Source organism: Scatophagus argus, chromosome 7 (genome assembly GCF_020382885.2).
Source record: "Scatophagus argus isolate fScaArg1 chromosome 7, fScaArg1.pri, whole genome shotgun sequence".
Lineage (NCBI taxonomy): Eukaryota > Metazoa > Chordata > Actinopteri > Scatophagidae > Scatophagus > Scatophagus argus.
In genome coordinates, this window is record NC_058499.1 from 12486800 (window position 1) to 12513955 (window position 27156).

The window sequence follows — 27156 nt, forward strand, 5'->3', positions numbered from 1 at the left end:
CTGCATTGTCGTCACATGATGATATAAAAGATAAAGTAACGAAGATCCTGCAAATAAGTCAGCTCTGTTTTTTTAATGGCTTTTGACCTCGAACGCATTTTCACGCCAAGAAAATCTTTTCTTTTTCATTGGGAGTCGTCACTGTTTAGACGGTCTCACCAAATCCCATTCACATTCCCTAAGCTTTTTATTCCCTCCATCAGTTCACAAGGACCATTGATCACATGAGGATACGTGCGATTGAAAAAGCTCAAATGGCGGTATTTGCCACTGTACGATATGTTATGTTGAATCAGTACCTGTGGAAGGAGAGATGTAGTTAACATCTTCAATATTAATGGACTGCTGGTTTTGCTCATAGTAATAAAATTTATGTCTGCCACACATTCACAGAGAAATCCGCTCTTACGTTCAAACATTTGAGCTTTATTGATTTCTCAGCCTGCAGTCTTTAGGCTTGGAACTTGTAAAAGTGCCTGATGTAATAATGTGAACATTATGTTTAGTCCTGAATCTAGTTTTACTTTAATTTCAGGAAATGTAAGTACCATTCTGGACCACAGAAAGATGCCATCATTATACAGTGTAAAGTGTCAGGACTGACTGTCACAGGATTTGAAGTACGCACCTCCACTGTTTCATATATTCTGCAGAATCAGTTAAGGCAAAGTCTGTTTTAGCTTTAGAGAATAATTCAGCCGATAGGAAGGTGCACCGTCACTGTGTTAAACAGTCCGAAGCATAGTTTGAGCGGCGGGGGGGAATAAAAGAAAGCTTATTTACACATTTACAGTAAACTGTAAGAAAAAAAATAAAAAATAATCAGTTCTTGAAATGTATGTGCACAACATTAGACACAGTGTTTAAAAAAAGTTAAAACACAGCTTGTATGATGTCTCAAAACTTTATTAGTCAAATGTAGCCAGTGTAAGATAACAAATTGCAATTATATACAATATACTTACATGACTACCATCGGTTCAAAGAGTAATATTTAACTGGTCATCTCATGGTGTTACATGTCACAATTCAAAGTGTTCCCTAAATGTCCAAACTGTTCAAGAGCCAAGAAACACGGCTGCAGATGTCAGCGTTTTCTCTTGCACTATAAACCACATAATTCTGAACTGACGTGAAAATCATAGCTACAAGGTTTTTACATGACGATATCATCGCGATATAATTGATAAATCTAATGATAATGAGACATTAATGATCCCTATTAAAAAAAATACAGCTGTCATTTTAACCAGTATATGGCGATGGCTGAAATTTGAGAAAATAACCTGTACAATCCCACTTTTAAAAGCTGTAATAGAAAGCTGAAATAAGCCTCTTCTACATCCGTTTGTGTAAGTTATACCTCCTCCGCACTGCTACCACATTACACCTTCAGTTACAGTAATTCAATACACTGTCTGCTGCCTTTGGGGCCACATGTGAGCAACGTCTGGGCTCAGGACTGAATACTGCCACAGCTTTCCCTCTTGTGTCTTCTCCCAAACATTTTCCCTGTCTGACATGAGAAAAAAAAAACGTGTGAGGCAAGTGAACTGCCCACTCTCCCTATTTTAACAGAAAAGAGTGGGCAGGTCACACTCAAAGAGACACGTCTCACAAGTGCCCAGTACAACCGCAGTCTTGTACTGCCGGTCGCTGCGCGGCTCCACTGGGACAGATGGGGTTTAAGCTGCTTTGCCGAAGGGTACTTCAGCAGGAGTTCCTGAGGGTTAGAGAGCACTTATCACACAATTCCCGTACACAGACTTTCCCAGGGAGTCGTTAGAGTTAAACCATTGACCTTCTGGCCATTGCTGCTATAGTGCTGCTGCCTCAAGCAACCGTCACGTATGCTCGATCTATGCAGCCTTTAGCAGCCAAAACAATACATCATTTATCGTTTCTCACATCATTCCCCCATATTACATACAGTTTTGATCACTTTAACGGCCGCAATTTTAAATAAGCAGCATTTACAAATACATTAAGAGCTGTCTGGCAGTCAGCCTAAAGAGTGATCATTGAGACAAATTGATCCCTATCTTTATAAATTGGCACTATAATCTATCATTGGCAAATTGAACACAGTGAGCTATCTGGGATCTATTGCCTTTTTAGATAGCGGCCCTTGGGGCATGCAGACAGAGAGAAAGTGATCTACCTCCGCTGAATGGACTCTTTGTAAAATGGTCTCGCCTAAGACGTGTATGCCTGCTTACACGAGAGCAGACTCACAAAAAGGTGACTACACACCTTTTTGTCTCTCGGCGTATGTACCTGACTCTATAGAGCTTATATGTGCGTGCATACAATTAATTACACACACACACACACCCCATATTTACCATAAGGGGGTGTTAGTGTAATGCCATTATTTTTTCTATTGGTGTATTATAATGAAGACATAGTTTAAAGGACAAGTCATATAAAGCTAAGAATCAACTATGAAGAAAGAAAGTGAGTCAGATCACGACAAACTGAGAATATGCACACAGCATACTGCATCAGGGGAAAAAATGTCCTGAAAATGTCACCACATTTGAAATAATCAGTGTTTGCTCACACGATTATTCAATCTTTTTTTATCATGAAAGTTAAAATATCCTTATAAACGAGGATTTTACTTGCTTTGCTTGTAGCTCTTCCTTTTATCACCGTTCTGTGAGTCTACAGTAACTTCTTGAAACTTTAATTATGTTTTACCAGCAAATATTCTTTACCTTAATGGAGCTAAAAGTACAAGAAGACATTTGATTAATTGGTCCAGTTTTGGTTTTTTTTCTCTCTCAATCTGCATATATTAACTGCATTACAACAGCACAATGAAGAACTGCCATACAGAGACAAGACGTAAAACTTTTACTGGAGTGTACTGATTGATATTATGTAATGCAGCAGATAAAATCGCCATAACATATGGGGCACAAGCACCATCAATCAAGTGATCTTTATCAAGTATGAAAAAACCAACTGGTGGGTGCGTAAAGAGACTTTTGAATATCGGAAGTACCTAAAAATGTTTAATTTTGTATTATGCCAGAATCATCTGGAACCTGTTGCCTGCAGTTTAATTACTTTGTCTATTTTATATTTCGTCTTAATTTAAATTGACTCAGTTGTAAAAATAAAAAAAATGACCAGCGTATCTCTTCTCTTTTTAAGTGGTAAAAAAGAAAAAAAATTAGCTTCTATCCCGATTCCACATCTAATTCAATCAGACTCCTGAAGTTGATTAGCCTGGTTAACGTTTGCTCCTGCGCGGGTCTTGAAGGGTTAATCAGGCCGGGAACTTGGAGACCTCCGGGTCAGTATCCCTCTATCTGCATGGAGGACTTGGTGAAGGCAGAGATAAGATGAAAGTGGACTTTTTCTTCCAGTTTTGACTTTTTACGCAAGTGTGAGGAGGGGTTTCTCGCTGTCAACAGGACAATCTATTTATAAAAAAAAAATAAACTCAAAGCTTTTTTTTTTTCTTAAAACGTCATTTTCAAGAAAACTGTTCACGCTGACTGCTGTGCTTCAATCTATAATCTGTTGATTTGACGCTGCTCTGACTAATACGCGCATGTTGGCACCTACAAGAAGAATTGCCAGTCTCATTGCACAAGTCAGTTTAACCCGATACATGAGTGAGAGCTTTTTCTTTGCGCGCCCGTAAATCTCAACTATTATCTGCTCACCATCGATTAATTTAACTGCACTTATCCCAATCAGCACATCTCCACTCCTGTGTTTCAGAGCGTGCGCTTTGTTTTACTAACAATAATAAAGTGATTTAGTCCTTTCTCCCAGCCGGAGCATGGGAAATCGTTGAAGATCCAGCTATTTGTGTGTGATCAGTAAATATTTAGTGCAGGCGACATCCTCTGTCTCGTCTTAATCGATACTGGCCCCGTTGGGCAGCGCTATTGTTGTGTGCATGCAGGCTTGCTGAGCATATAGTGCTTTTATCCTCTGCTTTGAAGGGGGAACAACCACTAATCACACAGAGGAAACTTTTAAACCCGGGAAATAAAAGCTACAGCACAAGACTTTTGAGGGAGGGTTAATAGCAAATCAATTGTGTTGGTGTGGAAATGTTTATTCGTGGGGGGACAAAAAAAAAAAAAAAAATAAAAAATTGCAACGTTTATCAACCCAGTATAGGTTTACGTGAGGTTAATTGAGGCTGTTATCATTTTTTACGTAGTGCTTTTAAATCCCCGCATAATGTATGTTTGCTAGAGGTGTCATTGTTAAAAAGGGTATATATTATTATGGTATATCTATATTATTTTGTGTGTAATGTCTATGCAAAAATTAAATATTGTAGTTATTAATTTTGATAAAGATAATAATATTGATTATAATAATTGTAATAATAATACTAATGATAATAATCACTACTGGTTTTTATAGGCTTCACTTAAGCATACTGGATGTTTTATTTTGTAATAAAATTACAATTTTGGCATTTTTAATTACGGCTCTAATTACTGATCTTACTGCCTTTTTTTTTGCTGCCAACCTCAACATAATTTGTAATATGCAGAATCTCGTAATGCATGCCCGCCACACTTAAAGACAGGTGTCTGTTCTGACTTCTCTCCCCCCTCTCCCTCCCTCCCTCGCTCCCTCTCTCCAAGCCCACACAAAGCAACGGCGTACGAGCGCGTTTTGGCCATATTACTGTAGGAGAGAAAAGACGCGCAGGATCTCTGCTTGCTGTAAAGCCTCCTTGTCATTTCCACAGGCAGACAAATGATCACTCTGCTCGGACGACACGTCAACTTATATATTTCCACTTCCTCGCTCAACAACACATAACGTCAATCAGTTGTTTGCTTCGGCTCTCCAAAGTTTTTGCATGATCAGACATTGCAGTTCTCCAATAAACATCGTGGGGGTTTTTTTTTGTGTTTGATCCCGTCTGTTGGAGAGGACGCTTTGCCAGTTTCATTCTGAGCACTGTGTCGAAAAAGAGAAGACTAAATATATTCTGAATAAGAGAGAAGATGCATCCCGCTACGGACGAATCAGCAACATATGCATTTGGTAGGTTTGTTACTATAAGAATACAGCCTCCTGCCGCACTCTCACTATCAAATCACTTTATGAATGGCTATTTGCAAACAAGTTGGGTTTTTTTTGTTGATCACCATATAAATGATCAGCTGGATAATAAGAGAAAATGACTGACAGGGTCGCGTATCCGCTGCGCGTTGTTGAAATATCGTACAGCTACGTTACTGTGTGCTCTGTCTGCAGCAGTCCGTGTCTTTTATTCCAACAGATAAGCATGTGCACTTGTTTAGACAATACGCAATTTAGAACGGAAGAATAAAGCGTCCTTAGTTTGCCGATTTGTCACCACAAACTGTGCAAAATGTATACTTACCATTCGAAGCAAAGGTGGATCCTCGGTAAATGGATATCGTGCGGTGATATTTTATTTACAGACTCTCCATATTCGCGGGATCTGTAAATAAAACCGACAAAATAGTCATGCAGACAAAATATAATTGGCTAATTTGTTTTAGAATAAAGACACAATTGGTCTAAATACCACCGCTGGGACTGTCTGAAGTGGCAAAAAGTAAATCCAACTCTGGCAACTCTCAAAGCTTTGCCGTCCAAGTCATGTAAAACAGAATTTAAACAAACAGTCATCAGTTTAAAATGGTGCTCGTTAGTTTGGTCGATGCGGGAGACGAGACTGAGGCAGTTTCCGTGTCGGATGGCTCCTCTAAATTGAATCTTATTTGAAGCAAAAAAACTTCATACGCTAGGGGGCACCCATATACTGTAGTACACCCTGGGACAATGCATGCATGCTGCTGCTGCTCCTCTCTATACACTAACACGCAGCTCTATAGGCTTCAGGATCATCTGTGTGGCTCCGTGAAGTTTTACCTGCAGATCAAGTTTGACAGCCTCCGGACACAACATAAACCAGTCTTTTGAATAAAAGCCTAAAAAAATAAAAAATTATTAACCATGTAGGCAGCAACTCCGAACTGCCACTGACCCCATTTTACACCCCTCATTGTGCTTGTAATTATCACATACTGTAGATTATCTTTACTATAGGGCGACATCTGACAGACATTATGAAGTGTATAAATAACCACAGACAGCTTTTATGCTGTTATTTATCAGGGAGCGGCTTAACTTTCATCCTTTAACCTCAATGTGAAGTGCATGGCCTTTAACCTCGAGTAGCATTCCTAAATGTAGTCCCCGCTTAAATCTAGAGTCAGTTCAACTTTTGACCACATCAGCTCCACGCTCTGACTTTTGAGACATCCGATTGGGCATTTTCTGACCTGGTGGGTTAGAGACGGGCCTATTTGTGTGGCCAGGAGGATTATGGGTGCCCAGATGATGTCAGGAGCCTATCATAACATTTTTATAAGAGGCGAGGACTGTAATGAATGGTAACTGGCGCGATGAAGCACTAAAATAGGTATATTGGCTTGTACAGCTATAGGGACTTGAGCTTAATGTTGATAAAAATGTGATGGAAAAAAAGACATGGCATTACTGTCTTGTTCACATGGTGGGTGACCCTGTATACGTATGCACAGACCGTACAAGTCTCCTCACGCTGTTCATTATTTAATGATGTCGACAGTCTTAATTTAGAGTCGTCACGCGGTCACAGTGCCTTATTTTATCTTGTGTGTTTTGGTAAAGTGTTTGTTTTTACACCCAAAGCATTAAGATGCAGGCACAATAGACAGACATTTGTAATGTTATGAGCACACACCATGTCCAGAAGGTGCACCTGTGTGTCGGGGACTGAAATCTCTCTGGATATCTCGGCTTGTTGTAAGACCACCGAGTATGCTGCACCGCGATGTGACGCAAAGGACTGATATTTTGCCTTTTCTTGCTGAAATTGCGGAGGGTTTACCGGGCGTGCATGATGAGAATAGCCTATAGTCTGGGCGGATAGAGTGACAAGAAATGATTCCTCTTTCCCGAAAATCGTCTCCTTTTAGGACCAAGCGGCCCTCTCGACCTTCCTTGCTAGCTCTGGCAAGGTACCAAGTAGCACAAGTGCCGACTAGCCAATGGGGTTCAGGGGGAGGTCCCTGAGCTCTGACCAGTCAAACACACTCGCCTTCCTTATATGGCAGCTGATCTCCATGGTAACGTGTGCTAAGTTGCAGCAGTCGTGTCAAAGTTCACTATATAGAGAGCTCAGTGAGCTGATCAGAGAGAAAGCATTCTGCCAGCCCGGCTCCTACCAATCGCAAATCACTTCCTAACCTCCGCCTTTTTAACATATTTGATCACTTTGATTCTCTACTCCTTTTTCCTATTATTTTTCAGTCCACGGAGGAGGTTTGTAGGTTGTGATCTTTGTTTTTTTTTTTTTTTGGTTTTAGTGCTTTCGCTTTTTTGGGGGGAGAGTTGTCTTCATATTCCAGGCTCTCAAAACATTGGCTTCAGCTGCGCGCTTGTTGGCGCTACCTCATAGGAAGAAAAGGAAGAAGACGCATTTTTTTTTTTTACCCAGTTGGTGATTTTCTTCAAGACTTGTGCTGGAACTTGATAGTAGCTGCTACAGTGTTCTCACCACCACCAACTGTTTTATGCTGCTGCAGGCACGGTCTTTACCAAACCTGCTCCATCGTTCACTGAATAGCCCATGCTACCTCGGTTGATTATTTTAATATTTAGACTACCTTTCCCATTGATGGGTGTACTGGATGGCTGACTGTAAGCGCCCCTGGACTTGGCCTTTAAGCGCAAGGCAGCGACTCAGCTCGCCATCGCATCAGTTTTGAAAACGTGCTTCGCAACGTCTCCAACAGCAATAAATCGACAGTTTTTCGGGAGATCGAGAGTGGATTCAACGTAGGCTAGATTTGACATTTTGTGTGTCCAGCTGTTAATCACAGTTTTCCGCGTTTCCTTGAGACATTGTTCACCGCGACACCAAAACGGCAGACAAAAAGTTTCTTTACGTTGACTGATAGATATGGCAATGGTAGTGTGGAGAGGCTCCCAGGACGATGTGGCTGACACCCAAGGCACCCTTTCCTCGCAAACCCAAGGAGGACTATCTCTTCCCACCCCTCAACCAGGCCAGTTGAATCTGACAGCCTCTCAGGTCGCCCCTCCGACCCCTCAGACTCCGGTCCAAGGACCCCCGAACAACACACAGTCCACGCCGACGAACCAGACGACGCAGCAGTCGGAGAAACAGCCACAGCACATTGAATGTGTGGTCTGTGGGGATAAATCAAGTGGCAAACACTATGGCCAATTTACTTGCGAGGGGTGCAAAAGCTTCTTCAAACGGAGCGTACGACGGAACCTCACTTACACATGCCGTGCCAACAGGAATTGTCCAATCGACCAACACCACCGCAATCAGTGTCAGTACTGCCGCCTCAAAAAATGCCTTAAAGTCGGCATGAGACGGGAAGGTATTGGGATTTTTGTTTTCTTATTCATGTGTGTGTTTGTGCGTTTATAGGCTTTCCAGACATGAAACCATGTTATGTCGCCCCCATAGCTTGTTCTCTCTCCCGACTGTTCCCTCCAAGGCTGTGCGGCTGGAGCACGCCATGGAGCCGCTCTCTGCTGTGGTCGAGACGGGGCTCGCCGGATCCTCCTTTTAGCGTTGCATTATACTATCCAGCTCCGACGCAATAGCTGTGCATTTCAAAAATAAGATCCGACCCATGGCCGGGCTGGGGCTATCGAATTTATGCTTAGACGAAGCCACGGGCATGGAGATACATCTGTATTGAATAGATGATACAATATAGCCTTCTGCGCTATTATGGCGAGTCTCGAATTAAGAGATAGCGTGTTCAGGCTACATCTCCACATCAGCTCTGCAATGCCTCGCTCACTGTGTCTGAAACTGGGCAACAGCTTGAATTGTGCACGTAAAGCGTCCGCATAACCGCAAGAATTCATTTGAACATTAGTCGAAAATAGGCCCGCACGTATGGTAAAGCGAGATGAATTGCGAAGTAGGTTAAGGGTTAAACATGCAAGGTCTCCCTTGCCCTCTTTGTGTTCCTTCACAGCCAGCTCATGTTGCTGTATAACATCATTTTAAAGCTAGACATATGCATGGCTTGTGTTAAAACGTGTTAAAAGCGCACCTCTGCTGTTTCAGTACACGACAAGTCTCGCCACAGCCTCGTTATTAACAATGCAACCTGTCTTTATTAAACTCCCGTGCAATAACATAACGTGTGTGAATGCCTGTCTCTCTCTCTCTCTCTGTGTGTGTATGTGTGTTATGATCTTATATAGCAAACATGCTGTGTGTCATTTATTTTTTGAGTAAGCTTTTGATTCAGCGGTCAGTTTCTCATCGTTTGTAAAATGCGTAATATATCTGACAGCAGTCTGCATGCTCATAGTGATTGTGATGATTGGAAGAATTCAGGTTACAATATCTGTAGTTTCTCTTTTTACTGCAGCCGTGCAAAGGGGACGTGTGCCACCCACGCAGCCACACCACGGTCAGTTCGCCTTGACAAATGGAGACCCACTGCACTGCCATTCCTACTTATCCGGATATATCTCTCTTCTGTTGAGAGCGGAGCCCTACCCGACGTCCCGGTATGGCAGTCAATGCATGCAGCCCAACAACATAATGGGCATCGAGAACATTTGTGAACTAGCAGCCAGGATGCTCTTCAGCGCCGTGGAGTGGGCCAGGAATATTCCCTTCTTTCCAGACCTTCAGATCACCGACCAGGTGGCTCTGCTGAGGTTGACGTGGAGTGAGTTATTTGTGCTCAACGCCGCGCAGTGCTCCATGCCCCTGCATGTGGCTCCTCTCCTGGCGGCGGCTGGCCTTCACGCCTCCCCGATGTCTGCGGACAGAGTCGTGGCCTTTATGGACCACATTAGGATCTTCCAAGAACAAGTGGAAAAGCTCAAAGCTTTGCACGTTGACTCTGCTGAATATAGCTGCTTAAAGGCAATTGTGCTCTTCACCACAGGTAAGACAATAGACGGGCACACTCCAAGTTCAGACTGTGTGAATGTCACTAACATGCACACTGACATCAGCTAAATCAACGCTGACCTAAATATATCTGCACTGGCTAGAGGTTGTTGCTTGTCATACATTTTTGCCTTGCTCAAACGTTCACTTATGCTGCCTTCATGGTCAAGAGTTTTTTTTTGGTAGGCTTTAGGCTATTAAATTAAAAAACCCACTTGATTAATAAAGTAATTTGTCAGACACTCACTCACACACACACGCACGCACACGCACAGGGACAAACCGGAAATCGTGGCATGAGCACACAAAATATTTTTTAATTAAAATGAAAACAAAGCGGAGAAAAGTCCAGCCTGACTGAAACCTCAGAACACAATCATGAGTTTATTAAGACTGATAACTTCACAATAATTGCCTTAAGCACCATACAGTTTAGAGGTTAATACACTTATGGAGAATCCACAAGCTTGCAGATGAATTGCTACACTTTGATTATTTTTTTTTTTTTCGTCATTTATCAATGTGTGTATACCCCACGTCTTGTTTGTAGGGAATGACAGATATAAATGATGTCAGGCTCCGAGGGGGAGGGGAATAGAAAAAGAAAGACAAGCCTAATGTGCCATTTGCACACAGTAAAAGCAAAGAGCAGGTTTCAACGCTCTCCTGTCATTTCTGGGGGACAGACCACGTCCAAGAGAGAGCATGAAGAACCCCATGCACACCCTGCAACAGAAAATGTGTCACTATCTAACAGGATTGTTTGATATTGAACAGTGGCAGGAGGGGCGGCTTTAATTTTTATTTACAGAAATATTCCCTGCGTCTTGTAGGATTCAGGGCGTCTCTGGACTTGCTCCAGAACTAGGTCATGACCCGAACCTCGCTGCTATTTTGTTACATTAGCTGCACAATTAAGGGAGGGGGGGAGGGAGCAGGGTAATGAAAAAAATACGTGTGGAAGAGGTTTATAAGGTTTCACCGTAGAGTGAATGCATGTCTTTGATATGATATCATACCTGCGAGCCATCACCCTCTGTGTTTCATTTAGCTCGAGCAAACCACTATTGTTTCCGTGGTGCCTTGTTAGCCTATTCTTAAAAAAATAAATAAATAAAAGAAAAGGAAAAAAAAATTTAAAAAAAATCATATTTCAGGTCATTGAAATTTATTATGAAGCCTTTATGGTGCCACGATGGCTTAATTTGTCGCCTCCATACCTGAGTCCCGGAGGCTTGAACATGAGCTGTGTGTTGTAGTTTGACTGACACGCCTTTGCTACTTTGGTGGTTTGGTTGTTGTCATGCATAAACTTTACAAACTTAACCAATGTGAGTACAAGCGTTTTTTGGCACATAATCAGCTGCCGCCCACATGCAGCAGCATAGATAGTGATTATGCGTCTCTGGTGGTGTAGTATGACGGCAGCTCCGTAGGCTATGGGCCCTTTTTTCCAAGCTAAATCTCTGCTCACTAAAGGTCAGTAGGTCTCCGTGTCTTTCCCTCTCCCTCCCCTCCCCTCCCCGTCCTCCCCTCCACGCTGTGCCTCTGACTGTGAGAGACAGGCCCATCTAAAACACAGTCTTTAGCTATGAATATGCTTAATTATTTAGTTCACTTTTTAGTGGCTTTATCGAGGGAAATAACCGAGTTGTAGGGGCGATGAAAATCGAGGAACACAGAATTGAGACGGTGGGAAAACAACACTCACGTTTCCATCTGCTTCTTGCTGTGGCAAATTCAACAGTCCAACTTTCTGTTTTCCTTACATGCATATTTTTTATTTTTAAACAAACATAATGTTAAAACAATATACGTTGTCACAGTGTAGAACTATATTTTAAACTATATTTTATTTATCTGCTGTAATTATCGCCCAGCGCAATGTTACAATGATGATGACAAGTTATTATTAAATACTTGAAAAACATCCTGCCTCGAGATAAATAAACCCAACTTTTTTTTTTTAGCGTGTAATGGGATAAGAATGATTTCTAAAATAATTGCTTTTTTTTCCCTAAACATGACAGGCTATCAATTTTCACCAGTTTATCACTACGGTGAGCAGGAAAAAAAAAACCTCCTAGTGAGAGAAACACTTTAGGTTACACTTTATTAATGTTTATTTGCTTTCCCCCCCCTCTCAGATGCTTGTGGCCTCTCAGATGTGGCCCATGTGGAAAGTTTGCAGGAGAAGTCCCAGTGCGCCCTGGAGGAATATGTCCGGAGCCAGTATCCCAACCAGCCAACACGGTTTGGGAAGTTGTTACTCCGCTTGCCTTCCCTCCGCACAGTCTCTTCCTCGGTCATAGAACAGTTATTTTTCGTCCGATTGGTAGGTAAAACCCCAATTGAAACTCTCATCAGGGATATGTTGCTTTCGGGGAGCAGTTTTAACTGGCCTTACATGTCAATTCAGTAAACCAAGGTGGAGACGAACAAACAAAAGGTGGGGTTGGTGGGGGTTGTTGGTGGTGGTGGTGGTGGGGAGTGGAAGGGAGGGGGGTGGGGGGGGGGCTGCGAGACTACAATGATTATAGCTGCTTTTTTGGAAGGAATAAAAAACCAACCGGCTGTTACACGGGGCTGGCTTTCATGAAGAAAGACATTGACGTAAATGACTGTGAATCCCCCCCCCCCTCCGCAAAAAAAAGAAAAGAAAAAGAAAAAAAATCGAGACATCCACTGAACTTTCAAAATGGCAGATTCAAGCTCCCAGTGTTCATGCAGAACTACCTGCTTCGATTCATTTTTTTTTTAATGAAAGAAGAAAACGAGGAAAAAAGGAAAAGGGATTTTGTTTGTCCTTATAAGGAAAATTTAAGTATTAAGTGCATTTAAAAATGATAATTTGGGTAAAAAAATTTAAAAAAAAAACAGGAGAAAGGGAAAATACAAAACGTGAATTTTCTTTTTCTCAAATGACTTGTCCTGTGTCCATGTATAGCTGTGTTTTGTACTTTCTTTGTTCCTCCTTTCTGGTTCCAAACCGGCCTATGTGATTTCTGTAGTACAGGTGGTGTTATTTTCTAAGACAATGATTTATTTTGAGAAGGTGAAATAATGTTGAAAAAAAGGTTCTAAGAAGAATTAAAACCACAGCAATAGGAGTGTAGGCTTATAATTTAGGCTTAATGCTGCAAGCGCACTTATGTTCTTAGGATGACCAATACCATCTGGGAAAAAAGAGGAGGTTTTTAGACTTCATGTCCAACTTTATGACCCTGCAGAAACAGTTCTGCTCTTTATCGATATGAAGTTACAGGATCCGCTTTGGTTTCTTTTGTCAGAAAGTCTTCCCCATTTCGTCCACCTCTGAATATTTGGCTTCAGTTCCCCCAGTATGGATACAAAAAATAAAAGAAATCCTACAAGTTGCCTGGACATGCTGTTCTAAAAGGCACTTGAGACAGGTTGCTCTAAACGCACTGTGGTTGCATTTTAGGAGCATTCGCAGTGGCTCAAACTGCACCGAAAACATAAATGACTTGTTTCCAAAAAAAATTAAATAAACATTGGAGAGGTCAGGGGTCATAAAAGTTTGAAGTCTAGCCAGAGTAGTGTTTAATAGCAGTATTATTAAAGCTTCCCTGAAATGTCACCCTTTATTCACTTCAAGCATTAAGTGCCTGACAAGCATGATGTGATTTCTTATCAAAACGTTGTTAAAGTAGGCCAACAACATTTTGGGGAACACAATTAGATTTGAAACTTCAGTCGTGTATTTCGCTCGAAAAACACTGATTAGAGGCAGTATTCTTGTAAATATAGGTCAATTCATTTCAATGAGTTTTTCCTTTATACAAAGTATATGTGATTAAGAAAAATCTGTGGTTGCCATTTTTTTTTCTCTCGGTAATACAACGTCTTCAAAATTGAGTGGCAGACTTAGCTAGTAGCACTGAAAGTTATGTTTTTAATGTATATACATATTACTACAAAATGTTTTCTTTTTCATGTATATTTAGACTGTGAATGCATGGCCACAGGTCGCTAACCTATTTTACCTTTGATATATAAATGTAAATGTTTTTTCTCTCTCTTTTTTGACTGTATAGATATAATCTGTGCATTCAGTACACTAGCCCTTGTATTTAAAGAAACAAAAAAGAAAAAGAAACGACGTTCATTATTAGGCTACAGACTTAAACAGGGTGAACAGGTTTGGAAAAGGAGTTGATATTTTAACTTTAGTGTTATTGCTCCTTTGGTCTTTGACAGGTGCCGTGGGTGTGCGTGAGCGTGCGCGCGCGCGTGTGTGTGTGTGTGAATGTGAGTCTGCGCGCGCGTGTGTGCGTGAGTGCGTGCGTGCGCGCGCGTGTGTATTTGGAAGCTAGCAATTTTGTCCTTGTTTTGAGGCTTTTCTTCAACACACACAAAAACACCATGTTGTGGTTGAATTAAAAAGGGATCACTGATTGAACACTGATCTTTGGCTGTTCGTAGCCACATATGGACCAGAGAATGATACATGATTGTAATTATGAACAGTTTAAACTGACCCACGTTTTTATATAAATATATAAAAATATATGACTGCAGGGTATTGATAACGTATAGATACTTTTTTTATGATTATTATTATTATTAATTGCAAGTGATATATGTGAGTGTGTGTGAAAGTTTATAGTTGAACACAATTCTTGTTTGTTTGTGTTAGCTTATTGTAAACAAGCATTCTGCTGTAAATTTGTTCTTGGTATTAAATTATAATTTATGAATTTGAAAACACAAGTTTTTCCATGTTTTTTTTTACTTCCCACGCATGCGTGTGAACTTGTCCTTGTATGTGCGTGTGTGGTGTGTGTGTGTGTGTATCCTCGGGTGGGGGTGTGTGTGATGGTGGGGTATTGGAGTCAATTTGCTGTGGCAGGATGTTGCCCTTTTGCCCCATGAAGGTGATTAATGAATTACAAAATAATTAATCAATCAGCCAACAGGCCCGCTCAACGCCTTCACTTTCTGCCACAAGGTTAACGTTGTTTTCTACAAAAATGACCGGTCAGTATTTTACTAAACTGTTTAGAAAATAATGAACTGAAGGCTGATGTCTGCTAAACTTCAGAAATAGGAAAATACACCAGTTGTAATAAGGCACCTCGGCAGGTAATAACATTTCGTAGCAGCACATCCCCTTCGCACGGGACAGGCAGCGTACAGTGGAGGGAAAAAGCCAACTCAGCTGAACACACTTTCACCAGTGGAATCTCACATAAATATTAATGCAGTACACATCATGAGTACTATCATTCAAATAATCCAAATAACAATACGGCTGTGATACTGAAAAGGGAAGAAGTTGAACTTATTTTCTCTGGATGTCACTGGCTACTCTTTGCGTCATTGTGGTCTACTTTTTGGTTTTTCCCCTGAGCTTCATTAACACGACTAAAAGTTGCTCAGCGCTCCGTTTGAACTTTTTTTTATCTATTTTTTTTTTTTTTAGCTGTTAGTTTTTAAACGTGTGACCACCCAGGAAGTGGATGTGATGGCTTTAAATGCCAAATATTTACGCGCGTGTTGTTGTGACGCTATAAACCTTTGGCCCATCCGTAATTATTAATAGCGAGAGTTGGGCCTGAAATAGAATTAGCCTTGTTGCATAGAGGCTTAATCAGGATGAGCATGGAAGCCAACTTCATCACAGTTTGTGCTGCTGCTGCTGCTGCTGTGTGTGTGTGTGTGTGTGTGCGTGTGTGGTTTTGTTGCTGTTGATAATGATGAAAATGATGATTATGATGTGATGGTGATGGTCTTTCATCCTCGGCTTCGTGCTGAAAGCGTTATTTATCCACAGAGTGACGCGTTCACTGTTTGTCCAACCGGACTGTGTCACACTGGGGCCAATTTAAGCCCCACATTGATAATTGACGGTGGACATCTGACTGCACACCATCACCATCACCAGCCAGTATGATTTCACTGCACCACCTATTTACTACAGTAGTACACCCATCAAAGAAAAAGAAAACACTCCACCATTCTTCAAAATAGGAGCACACTGACGATTTGAAATCTCCAGAAACAAAAAGCGCACTGACTTCAGTCAGAAGCCATAAGCAGAGCTTCAGTGCAGGTTTGGACGGGTCGGATCTCGACACTGGCCGGGCTGATTTTAGCTGACAGAGCGTGATGTATATGCTGGAATCTATAATTTGTACTTCTGCTCATTTATTAGCATTGTACAGAAAAACTAATGAGGTGTAACTCACTGCGACGTCACTTTTATTTACATCTGTGTGACGTGAGAACTTTCTGACACACGAGCTGGTGGCCTTATACCCCTCCACCACCCCCACCCCAGTCCAGTCCAGTATAGTCCAGCCCACCCCCCCCAAAAAAATGAAAAACCCGAGGCGTGAGGTGTGTGTTCAGTCGAGTCTGTGCTGATGGTTGACGTTTGTAGGAGTTTACACACTGAAGCTGCGAACCTATTCAGGGCTCACAGGCTATTAGTGGGGCTATTTGTTCAATAAGATAAGAATATGGTTTGCAGCCTCTCCCTCCCTCTCCTCTGTCTCTTTCACACCCATACATACGCATACACACCCGCACAGTTAAGCGACGACGAATATGCACATTATTTGCACCTTGGCACTATCTCTATGACAAATTAGCCCATACAGCATGCGCTTTATTGCATATATAGACTGAGGCACCGCAGCTCATTTACAATGTAGCCTGTAAGTCAACTGCTTGGCGCGATGGGACACCTGTTCCTTATGTTACTGCACTGGCTTTGAACAAAATTATTATTATTATTAGAGTTATTATTATTATCGTCTAATAAATTGGCTATAAAATTGCGATAAACCCTGCATCAGCAGCACATTTGTTCCTTTTTCATTTTATTTTAAATGTCCCTTTATTTTAAACTTGTGATTTCTTAATTTTCTCAACACTGTTCCACTTTCATCTTTTGCCTTTTAAACACCTCTGACTTCTTAGTGCACAAGGCTTCCCTGCATTCTGCCCATAAATGTAAGAAAATTGTGCCATCTACCCGCTGTCCCTGGAACTGTAGCTTCAAGACCTCGGAGACCTCAGCTCACTTTGACACAAAGGGGGAAAGCGACCCGCGCTGCACACGCAGGCGCCTCCTTGCACCACCCCGACAGCAGCTGCCGACTGCTATTAGTCTGTAACTTTACAAGTAACGTGTGCTTTAAGCACCCGTCACCCACTCTGTATCCCACTGCGTCTGTCTGTCTGAGTGGAGAAGGCAGTGCGCGATTACTGCCCACCTCTGCCTAGAGGAGAGTCCAAACCTGATGCTGTAGGCCCCTTTTAGAACATGATCAGAAGTAGCAGGGATTCTATCAGGGAGGTTTGTATTAAAATTAAATAACATTAAGGGATAACTGTGGATTTTTCTTCGAAATTGTTGCACATCACATGTGGCTCACGGCTTTAATTTGTAACCCTGAGTGGAAACACGCTACCGCGTTGTTGACACCATCAGCGCTTTTTTCGCCCCTTGATGCTGGATATGAGCGGGTTTGGACGTAGCAGTTGGAGTATTACAGGCTTCCCACGTCCAGGGTTCATAAAGTCTCTCATATTCAGACATGTGAACACTGCTGACCATGACAGTGCGTTTAAACAAGAATTTTATCTTACTGCAGTTGTCCAGTCTAAACACACCTTTCCTCTTAATGCAGTTAGCAGGAAAAAAAAAAAAAATTGGGGTGGGGGTGGGGGGGAGTGCAGAAAGAGGGCCAATCAACACCAACATGGCAAGGTTCGTCTGAAAAAAAAAAAGAAAAACACTGCCAGACTTTCAAAAGAGGCGCAGCGCTTTGTGGTGATATAAATAGGCAAGATAAAGACAACTGCAGCTGATGTGGAGCAAGACTGTGGACATAGTCCATGTTGAATTTCCCCCCCGTTTTCAGAAGGCTATTTCAGTTTTCTTTTAGTCCGAGCGCCCTCACAGTGAGCCTTTCAATGCCAGTGGAGCAGCCGGCGTGTCCTGTGATAGTTTGAATATTGCATGCCAAATACAATCCAATCGCGAGCTACTATTTGGCCATAGAGTAAGCATGACTGGCGCTTATGGTCTACTATATTTTTATTATTATTATTTTTTAACTACTTATAGCCGAAAGAGGACTGAACTTTAATAGAGAAGTGGGGTCAGTGGGCGAGAATCAAATAACGATATGGCCAACGGTTTAAAGCAGGGAGACATCACCTTTTTTTTTTTTTAAAAGCAAGCCGTTTGATTTGTCTTAATATACACGATCACACTGAAGGAGGAGGACCAGGACGGGCGGTGAGCCGGAGGGATGATTTGAAGAGACCGCAAACACTCTCCTGGATATTAGACAGCCCCCCGCTCAGCATCCCAAAACCCAAACGCATTATTTCATCAGGGCTACTTCATAGGTATTGATCGATATGGGCCTACATCTTGTATTGATTTGTTACTTGGGGTACATAGATACTTTATTAAGATCCCCATTAGGTGCACCGCAGTGGTTGTCAGTCTTCCAGGGGTCGCAGTATTAATGTTACAGACTCGACACAAGTAGTTTGCCTGAGTGTGACTACATCTCAGCTTTTACGCACACGTCAAGTTAGAGATCACGTGCGTGGTTTTGAGGCGCCTCGGTGTGTGTGTGTGTGTGTGTGTGTGTGTGTGTGTGTGTGTGTGTGTGTGTGTGTGTGTGTGTGTGTGGTGAAGTCAACTTAATTGACAATGTCAGTCGTGCAGGTCTGTTTACTTACCCCCCCCATCCCCTCCGTGCACGTACATGTGGGTGCAGAGGTGCGTATCTGTCCAACTCAAGCCACGTAATGAGGATGATGATCCTGATGATTATGATGATGATATTGAAGACATTGGCTTATGTGAATGTAAAATGCGGCATAAATAGCTCAAATAAGGGCTAAATGTTTAATCAATTTTGCATTAATTAGGCGGGCTGGCCTGCCATGCTTCGCCCGTGTCCCTCCACACACGGCTCTGCCATTACGCGCCGCTAATGGAGATGTTTTCTGTTTTATTCCCTCTAAATACTCTTTCGAGAAAACCGCGCGTGTGTGTTTGTGTTTGTGTGTGTGTGTGTGTGCATGGGGGCGTGTGTGTTTGTCGAAACTTCAAACACGCACTTGGCAAAGCTCCCTCAAACTGTGAAATTAATTTGGCGTAATTCTGGTCGATGCTGGTGTTAGACTGAAGGTGCTTTAACAAAAAGAAAGAAAAAAAAACCCCTCCTCACACCCTGAGCGTTATTTCACGTCCAGACTTCATCACCACCACCATCATCGTCATCATTATTATCACTGTTAGTATCACCATCATCATCATCATCATTTCCACCAGCAACACAATGAACAATAGCCTACACGTTCGCATATTCCACAGGTGAAGAAATAAAAAATGTAAAAATAATGTTAACTTTTTTTCCTGTAAATTGATTTTTTTAAAAAAAAAAAAAACCCAAACTTTTAACGTGTAATTCCATGCGGGTTTTTTCACCCTACATGAGAATCTTTGGAAACGTTTCCACGAAAAGCTGGTGATGTTGTATTTATTTTTCTTTACGTGATGATTCCGCTCCTCGCTGCAGCTGCAAAACACCGTTCATTTAATGGCACTGAGGGTGCGCCTGACATTTCAGCAGAACGGAGCTTATTGGGCATCTTACTGGGCATCTTACTGGGCATCTTACGGGACCTCAGAGAGAACACCAGGCGTGAGAAAGCACAGGAAAACGCAAAGGCCCGTTTACAGTCAAGCCTGCTCTCGCGTGTGTCTCTGACGGCATTTTTACGCACTGCTTAGCTGCTCCTATTTGACCTGCAGGCCTTTTGTTGCTGTTGAAGTAGGATTTCTTTTTATAATATAAGGTCTTGCTTTGGAATAATATTCTTAATGTTTGAATAAAAATAAATAAAGGTAAACTTAAGCGTCTTGCTGGCCCTACACCCATCCGCCACCCCTAGTCTGTAACCCGCTCCCTCTCCATCCTCAATTAAAATAATAATAATAATAATAATACGTGTAAAATATACCAAGAGAGCCTCTCCATAAAACTGTCAGTCTCAAACCAGCTTAGTAATACTTCATAGAGACGGTAGCACAGCTCTTCTTCTGCCTTAAGATTCGGGCTCCTCTCGCTCCCACTTCACGGGCTCCCACGTCTTTTCAAGTCAGGATCACCGTGCGCGCTGCTTCCACAGGCCCTGGATCCCCGCTTGATAAGATTTTTGTCACAGGGATCCACATCTGACATTTTCTGAGGCTTGATGGGGTTTTTGTACACACTGTCCGTAAACTGAACAGATAAAAGCCGCGAAGCCGAAGTCCTGGCTGAGCATCGCCAAATTTATAGACACTGTAAATGTGCAACTGCAGACCAGCGATGACCCACAAGAGAAATTAAATTATGTCTCTGATTTCCGAGCACCCTGTTTATCTTCCTGGCTGACCCACGAGCGTCCCGGGACCTCAGATCTGGGGGGTGGGTGTGTGGGTGGGGGGGGGGGTATATGTTTGACTGTGATAATTTTGCTGAATTAGATTACAGTGAGATGACAGTACATCTGAAGTCGATGCGGACGCGCTTCAGCCACCCCGTTCTCCCCCCCTCTTCTCCCTCCCTCACTGACCCCATCAGGTCCCGGGACCCGCTCCGGGACCCCCTGCACTAATGAACAGCGATAACACATATAAACTGGTGGGCGCCAAAAGACAGCAGCACGCAGGCTGTTGTCAAAGCTGGCTGTGCGCACAGAAATCGGTCAACCTTATGAGAGGACAAATCTTCACGGAGGGTCTCAGAAGAAGAAGAAGAAGAAGAAGAAGAAGGAAAAAAAATGTGAAGGAATACCTGGCCGCAGCAGCGAGATGGCGCTGTTCTGCACGTTTAACCTCAGCGGTGCTCCGGCTGCCTCTATTGTGTTACGCCTCTAACTGGCTTTATTCTCTATTTTTAATCGTGCGAGTGTCATCGTTCATACGAAAAAAATGTAAAAAAAAAAAAAAAGGAATAAATAATTAATACAATAGATGGGATGCGGGAACTTGCTGCGAGACTCAAGAGTTGGAAATTTCACATATTTTACAAACAAATTTAAATTATGTGCTCTGATTCTCTTCGTAGAAAATTCATTTTTCTGCCATTAATTTAACGTATAATCAAAATAAAGGATTTTAGGATATTTTAGGAGATAAAAATATTAGGTCAGATAAACAAAAATGATCCAGTCTATGTGCTGCAGGCTACACTAAGCTCAGGAGAGCTCATGGGTGCAGCCTGCGGAGCCGTCACTGCTGCTCATATTTCGATTTGGGTTTTTTTTTTTAAATCGCACGTTGTTGACAAGCATTTTGTCATTACACACAATGTGTCACGCGAGGCTGCGTCTCATGAATCGAAAATGTTTTCGTTTTGTTGTTATTATTTATTTATTTATTTTATTTTTTTTACTCGTCAAAGAGATCAGTTTTTAAAGACAACCGAACACTTTACATGTTCACTGAAAAGACAATTAAGATCATTTTTGAAAATCAGACCTTTTATTTCCCCACTCTGACTTTCCGTGTTGTCGCAGCTTGTTCCACCCTCCACGCTGTACAACCAAACGCAGTTCTGCTGTCACCAGTTTTCACAAACGCTTTTGTCTTACAGAGAAATCTTGTTTCTGTGTTCATTTGGGAGCTTCTCCTCCCTGTTGGGGCTGATTTTTATTATGCATATTCACGACGGATGTCCGCTGATAAAACAAATTGTAAAATCGTTGTTGTTATTAAGTCCCAATGCTGATTTTAGCCAATATCCTAGAATAATAATTTACGTCTGGAATACTGAAATTAAAATGCGATCATTCTGACGTGTTTTTCGTTTTTAGTTCGCGTTTTAATTGCTTGTTTTACTCTTCTGTGGACTTTAAAAGCTGGAATGCAATTCATGTGATCGGATTCATTATTATTATTATTATTATTATAATACAGAAATTGTTTTTAAAAAAAATTAAAATAAATTAAAGCTTGAATCTCCCCTAAACCGGCTGCATTAACCACTGAGGTGATGTGTCTGAACTCACAGGCTCGATGTATTTAGGTAGTAAAACATTTTATAGCCTCGTAATTGACAATATTAGATAGGCAATACTTCAGCTAGCCTACTGTAATTTTACTACTACTACTGTGTGTTTTCCAGTGCACGAATAAATAGTATTTAAAGATAAAATAAAATGACGTGACTTCTTAATATGCTTTAAAAAGTTTCCTTTTTCTAATTAGAAGTTCTGCACAGGAGTTTAGGAAGACGAAGGACTTAACCAACTGGAGCCATTTCATGACGCTCACATGTTGTGGGCTCAGTGTTAAAGCTCCCTGAAGCCTTGGCCAGTCCTCTGAACTTTACAACTATATGTAAACAAGTTGTCAGTTTGGCAATAATCTTCTTTACTTTTTATTGGAATGAAAATTCAATCTCCCAAGCTTAGATTAGGCAGACGAGTTTTTTCTCTCTCTTCTTCTTCTTCTTTTTTTTCGTTCCTTGTCATTGGTTGGGCTGGACTTTGGTGGACAATAATGCGGCAATTGTTGATGCTTTGTGACCCATAAAATTTGAGGGTGGCTATTCTGGCTTTGGTATGTAATTATGCAAAACACTTTGCATAAAGACTTGCCATCCGATCTAATGATAGAGCCTGCAGTCTCATTTCCACAGAGGGAGGCACCAGCAAACCCTGCACTCCGAGTGACGGAGGAAAGGCTGCCATAATAAAACCAAGACAAACTACACATAAGAACACATGCTGTTTTTGCAGGTAAATTTGTTGTGATGTGGATATTTATAATCTAATAACATGGGAGAGTGTATTTAAAACGTAACCACTACTTACAGTATGTATGCATTTGTTTTGAACCATGTTATCACACAATGACAGTGTTTTTGTTTTGTTTTTTGTTTTTTTTCCTTTGGGTGCCACTGTCAGGATTTCCTCTGAAGTTGTAGTGATTCTGCCTGTAAAGTCTTGTGGTTCTTACTGTGGGTTTAAAAAAAAAAAAAAAAAATAGATGACATTCAAATATGAGGGGAAAGTTCAACCATTTTACTCCTGCACTGGGGACGCAGTTCAGGTTCGTTGTTGGTATTAAGGAAACATATTTCATGGATTACACTGGGTCTCATTACATCAAGGCTTTGGAATAAATATGAATATGTTTCATTGAAAATGTTTAATCATGTGTTTAAGATTTTTGTGCAATAAATATGAGGGGAAAAAACAGCATAAATGAGTGTAACATATATGGGGTTTTTTTGTGTGTGTGTGTGTGAATTTGCAGGATGTTTTGTTAAAAGACTGCAGCCTGCATGCCTTTGAGGTGTGCACCGTATAGGATATTCTGTGTGTATGCACATAATAAACACTTGTGCTGCCTGATAGAGGTGTGAATCTGAGAGCTTTTCTACCAAATGAAGTGCCAGCAGAGAGAGAAATAAAGAGATCTGCAGCTGTCAGGGGTCAGTCAGGCAGAGATTGCTTCTAGAGATCTTTTGAAAAAAATCACACGTTTGAAGGCTTAGTGCTTTGCTGTCTTCGCATTTCAAGCTCAGATCAGTGGAATCAGGGAAAAAAAAAAAGGGAGAACATGGGTTGGAGAATTCTGATGTTGGGATGGACATGGGACGAATGCTTTTTGGAATGCAGGAGCCTTTTACCTGATCCTTTAGAGGAGGGAGGCGAGCCCAAGTTTTTGTTCTTACATTAAAACACATATCACACAAGTAACAGCGTCTCTAATGTGTGTGTGTGTGATAGAGAGAGAGAGAGAGGAGGGAAATTTAATGTGCCAAACATGCTCTACACTCTCCTTTAATTTGCTGGGTGTGTGTCGACAGGAAGACTTAGTGCAGGAAAACGGCTCTGAAGTGTTTTGTGACTCCCGGATTCAGGAGAACCTCAGTAGTTGAAATGTGGAGCCCCTTTTCAGCTGTGGAACACTTGTGAATAATTTTGGCACAGTTCAGGAACAAGGAAACAGAAGCAAGGAATTAAATAACGACTGTTATACCCTTCATTACTAATTATTTTCAGGCTATAACTCACCATTTGACTGCTACTTCGCTGCGGTTTTGATCAACTTTTTCTGAAGCCCGAGACAAACAGGACGTCTGGCTGCAGTCAGGTTGATATTTTGTGGTGATCGTCTCTTTCGTCTGAGTGATCAAACTCTTATGTTTTCTACAAGGTTTTTAACTTCTCACCAAGTCGTTAGGAGGTGGAGAAGCCACCGCATTGAAACCGAGAAAATCTAATATCCACAATTTAGGCATGAAATTAGATTAAATTTGTGAGATGCATACTGCATGTGAAAAGGGGCTATTGATTTTAACTCATAACAGCACAAATATAACTTTAAATATAAAGCAGATAACACACATCTTCCTGTGTCTCCCACACACACACACACACACACACACACAGAAACACACACACACACACACACACAGCATGTAGGACGACACAAAGCAGAGTCCTACGTGGTCGTTAGCCTGTTTCAGCCAATCACAGCTCAGAACAAAAAAACCAACAGTGTGAAGTCTTCATAAAGTTTACATTTATGCATCTTAAAGCAGTTAGACATTTTGTATTTGAAAATTCTCAATTAATATGATTTTAATTAGTCTTTTAAGGTTTTCTGGCTTCTTCCTCTACATGATACAACAGCAATGACAACATACTCACTCCCAGCATGATTCACATCAATTAACTGACAACTTAAAATTTGTAACAACTTTGTCTTTAAGCCCGATCCTGAAATTCCCATGAGAGACGAGACTTGACACTTTGATTCCCAAGTTGTCAGACATGTGCTTCTTCAGCAAGGACTAACATTGTTTGACAGCTGAGGTTTCAGCGTATTTCGAGGCTCTTGTAGCATTTTTAAAAATGCTGTAATAAAGAAAATCTGTTGAAATAAGACAGAAATGAACTTGAGAGAAACTGTTAAAGTAAAAAAAAAAAAGAACAAAGGTCAAATAAGCACATTCTGACACATTATTTGATTAGTAATCTTGACTTTGAGTCTTTCAGATACAAGAATAGGGTTTTTTTTTTCTTCAAGAGGCTTTTACCTTGAAATCCTCCTCTTTTCAATCACTAGTGAGTTCTGGAGAAACGTATCCTTCTTAATGTGAACCCTAACTTCTGAGTGTTTTCTAACTGCTTCCTTTTTCATATGCCATGTGATTTCTTTTGCCTGCTTCTTGCTAGGGAGGCAAAATATGCAAATCCCATCAGATTTATAACACTCGGTGCCTTTCAGTTGTTCGTGTGCTTCTTCTGTGGTGTATTATTATTTTCAAGGGTTCTCAGCAGGACATAAAAGGATCATAAGTTATTCTTCCACCTGACAAAAATATTTCATTCTCGCTGTGTTTCAAAGATGGACCCAAGTAAAAGTGATAATGACGTGATTTATTATCATCTGAATGGATGACGGCGAGCTGATTGCTTTTGACGGAGCTTCATGCAATGCTGCATATGAAACAAAATATAAATTGACAGGGAATGCTTTCGATGAAGTAAAAAAATCTTTCATGTGACAGCATCATGTGCTCATTAAATCATCCACAAAACAGGTGATACAAACATTTTCATTCAATCAACCACAAAGGAGGAAAAATAAAAAACCCACCCAAAAACGCTGGGCTTCATTCATCTGAAAGTGGAAATGAGAGCTGAATCCTGCCTGAGAGAAAAGCCCTTCAGTGAACTCTCAGGCTTTTGTTTCTGTGCTCACTAGTGTTCTTCACGTTTTATTTAGACAATTTACTACAACTTTGTCCTTCTTTTCAAATGCGTTTGTTGATTACCGTGTCAGTCTCTTATAGTATTCACGTGGCTGTTCAGACTCTGTATTTCCAGTTACTGAACAGCTATGGATTAATGATATTTTCTTCTCCTTGTCAGGATTTTATTTTTCCTGCAAACTGGCTGGGATCTTCAACAGAAAGACCTCTGATAGGCCTGGTGTTAAAGAGCTCTGATCTGGGCCATGACAGCTTAGTCCAATCAGCCTGTTCAACATGCTGGTTTGACTGTCACTTTCAATTTTCACATGACCCCTTGGTCCTAGAATGGGGGATAAGTGGCAGAAAGTAGGACTGAAAGCTCATATTATTGGTCTGACAGCTTCACTCATCTGAAAGTAATGCAAAATGCAGCTCATATTTATACTCTGACCTTATGCTCAAACAGGGAATCTACTATCTGCATGTTAGGTGCTGAGACAAAGGCAAAAAAGGGTGGATTCCTGTTGCATAATTTATAAAAATGCATATTATTTGTTTTCTAATTATTCAGCAGATGCAACTGAAAGAAGAAGAGAGCAAATCCAAAGGCGTACACTACTTTACCAGTTGCTTTGCAACAAAGAGTTTGACTAAATGTTGTTTAGACAAAACAACATATGGAGCCTTTTTTTCCCCTCCCTTTCTTTTCACGTGGAAGGCAAAACCACATAATTTCACCTCATGGATCAAGTGACCAGCAGGTATTGTAAATATGCAACATGTGGCTTTTCTTTTTTCATATTTTTCACACGAAAACAAACAAACAAACAAACAAAAAAAAACCCCTCAGAATTTCTTTTGCAGCAGCTGATCATATTCTCAGTATCCTTCCTGAAATGCATTACCCGAGTCGTATTAATGCTCATGTAGGTCGTAAAAGAAGAGCGCTATCAGTGGTGGTGGATGTGGTCATTATCAGACATGGTGCTAGACAGGAAGGAGGGGTTCATTGTTCCCTGTGCGCTGCCTGCCCAGTCACTGAATAAGGTGTGTTCATTGTTCATTCCCTCCGTGTGTGAAAGCCACGGGCTCCGGTTTTTCCTGCCAGCGTTGCTACTGTGCTTGACTATGCCATCGTTTATATGATGTGGTAACTGTGAAATACAGTAATTTGCAAAAGGGAAGCAAATGAGCGAGATTGCTGGATCGGCTCCAGCCATGAAAATATCAACAATATTACAGTCATTTACCCAAAGACTGAAAATGCACAATGATGTTTGAACATGAAGGATGAATGTGAATAAATAAAAACATTTTTGTTAAAGGTTTCTTGTAGCCTTTTATTTGGCAGTGCTGCCTCCTCTGACATCAGCCAGTCATGACTGAGTGATACCTCCACGTGTTTGTCAAAACTCCAGCACTAAACATGGT

The 27156-nt window shown here is 41.3% G+C and overlaps 1 protein-coding gene and 1 long non-coding RNA gene across 4 annotated transcripts; one reads left to right on the forward strand and one right to left on the reverse strand.

Moving 5' to 3' along the window:
- Positions 1-890: 890 nt before the first annotated feature.
- On the reverse strand, positions 891-6283 carry LOC124061721. Its single transcript, XR_006843805.1, has 2 exons — positions 5546-6283; positions 891-5458 (listed from the first exon to the last, which is right to left on the reverse strand). It is a non-coding gene; the product is annotated as an uncharacterized LOC124061721 (long non-coding RNA).
- nr2f2 (nuclear receptor subfamily 2, group F, member 2) lies at positions 4443-14696 on the forward strand. Of its 3 annotated transcripts, none has more exons than XM_046393904.1 (3): positions 4443-5034; positions 9435-9962; positions 12115-14696. In XM_046393904.1, the coding sequence occupies exons 1-3, from the start codon at positions 4995-4997 to the stop codon at positions 12387-12389; spliced, it is 843 nt and encodes a 280-aa protein (XP_046249860.1). In that variant the 5' UTR covers positions 4443-4994; the 3' UTR covers positions 12390-14696. The 3 variants fall into 3 exon arrangements, with proteins under 3 accessions (XP_046249860.1, XP_046249858.1, XP_046249859.1); XM_046393902.1 differs by lacking the exon at positions 4443-5034 and adding an exon at positions 6951-8420 and having other exon boundaries at positions 9417-9962; XM_046393903.1 differs by lacking the exon at positions 4443-5034 and adding an exon at positions 6963-8420.
- Positions 14697-27156: the final 12460 nt, after the last annotated feature.

What these genes read in the sequence shown, in the direction of transcription:
- nr2f2 (XM_046393902.1), top strand. Translation starts at nt 7,970, where the DNA reads ATGGCAATGGTAGTGTGGAGAGGCTCCCAGGACGATGTGGCTGACACC. An exon ending in AGTCGGCATGAGACGGGAAG is followed by an intron (nt 8,421 to 9,416) that starts GTATTGGGATTT and finishes CAATATCTGTAG; the next exon opens with TTTCTCTTTTTACTGCAGCC. An exon ending in AATTGTGCTCTTCACCACAG is followed by an intron (nt 9,963 to 12,114) that starts GTAAGACAATAG and finishes CCCCCCTCTCAG; the next exon opens with ATGCTTGTGGCCTCTCAGAT.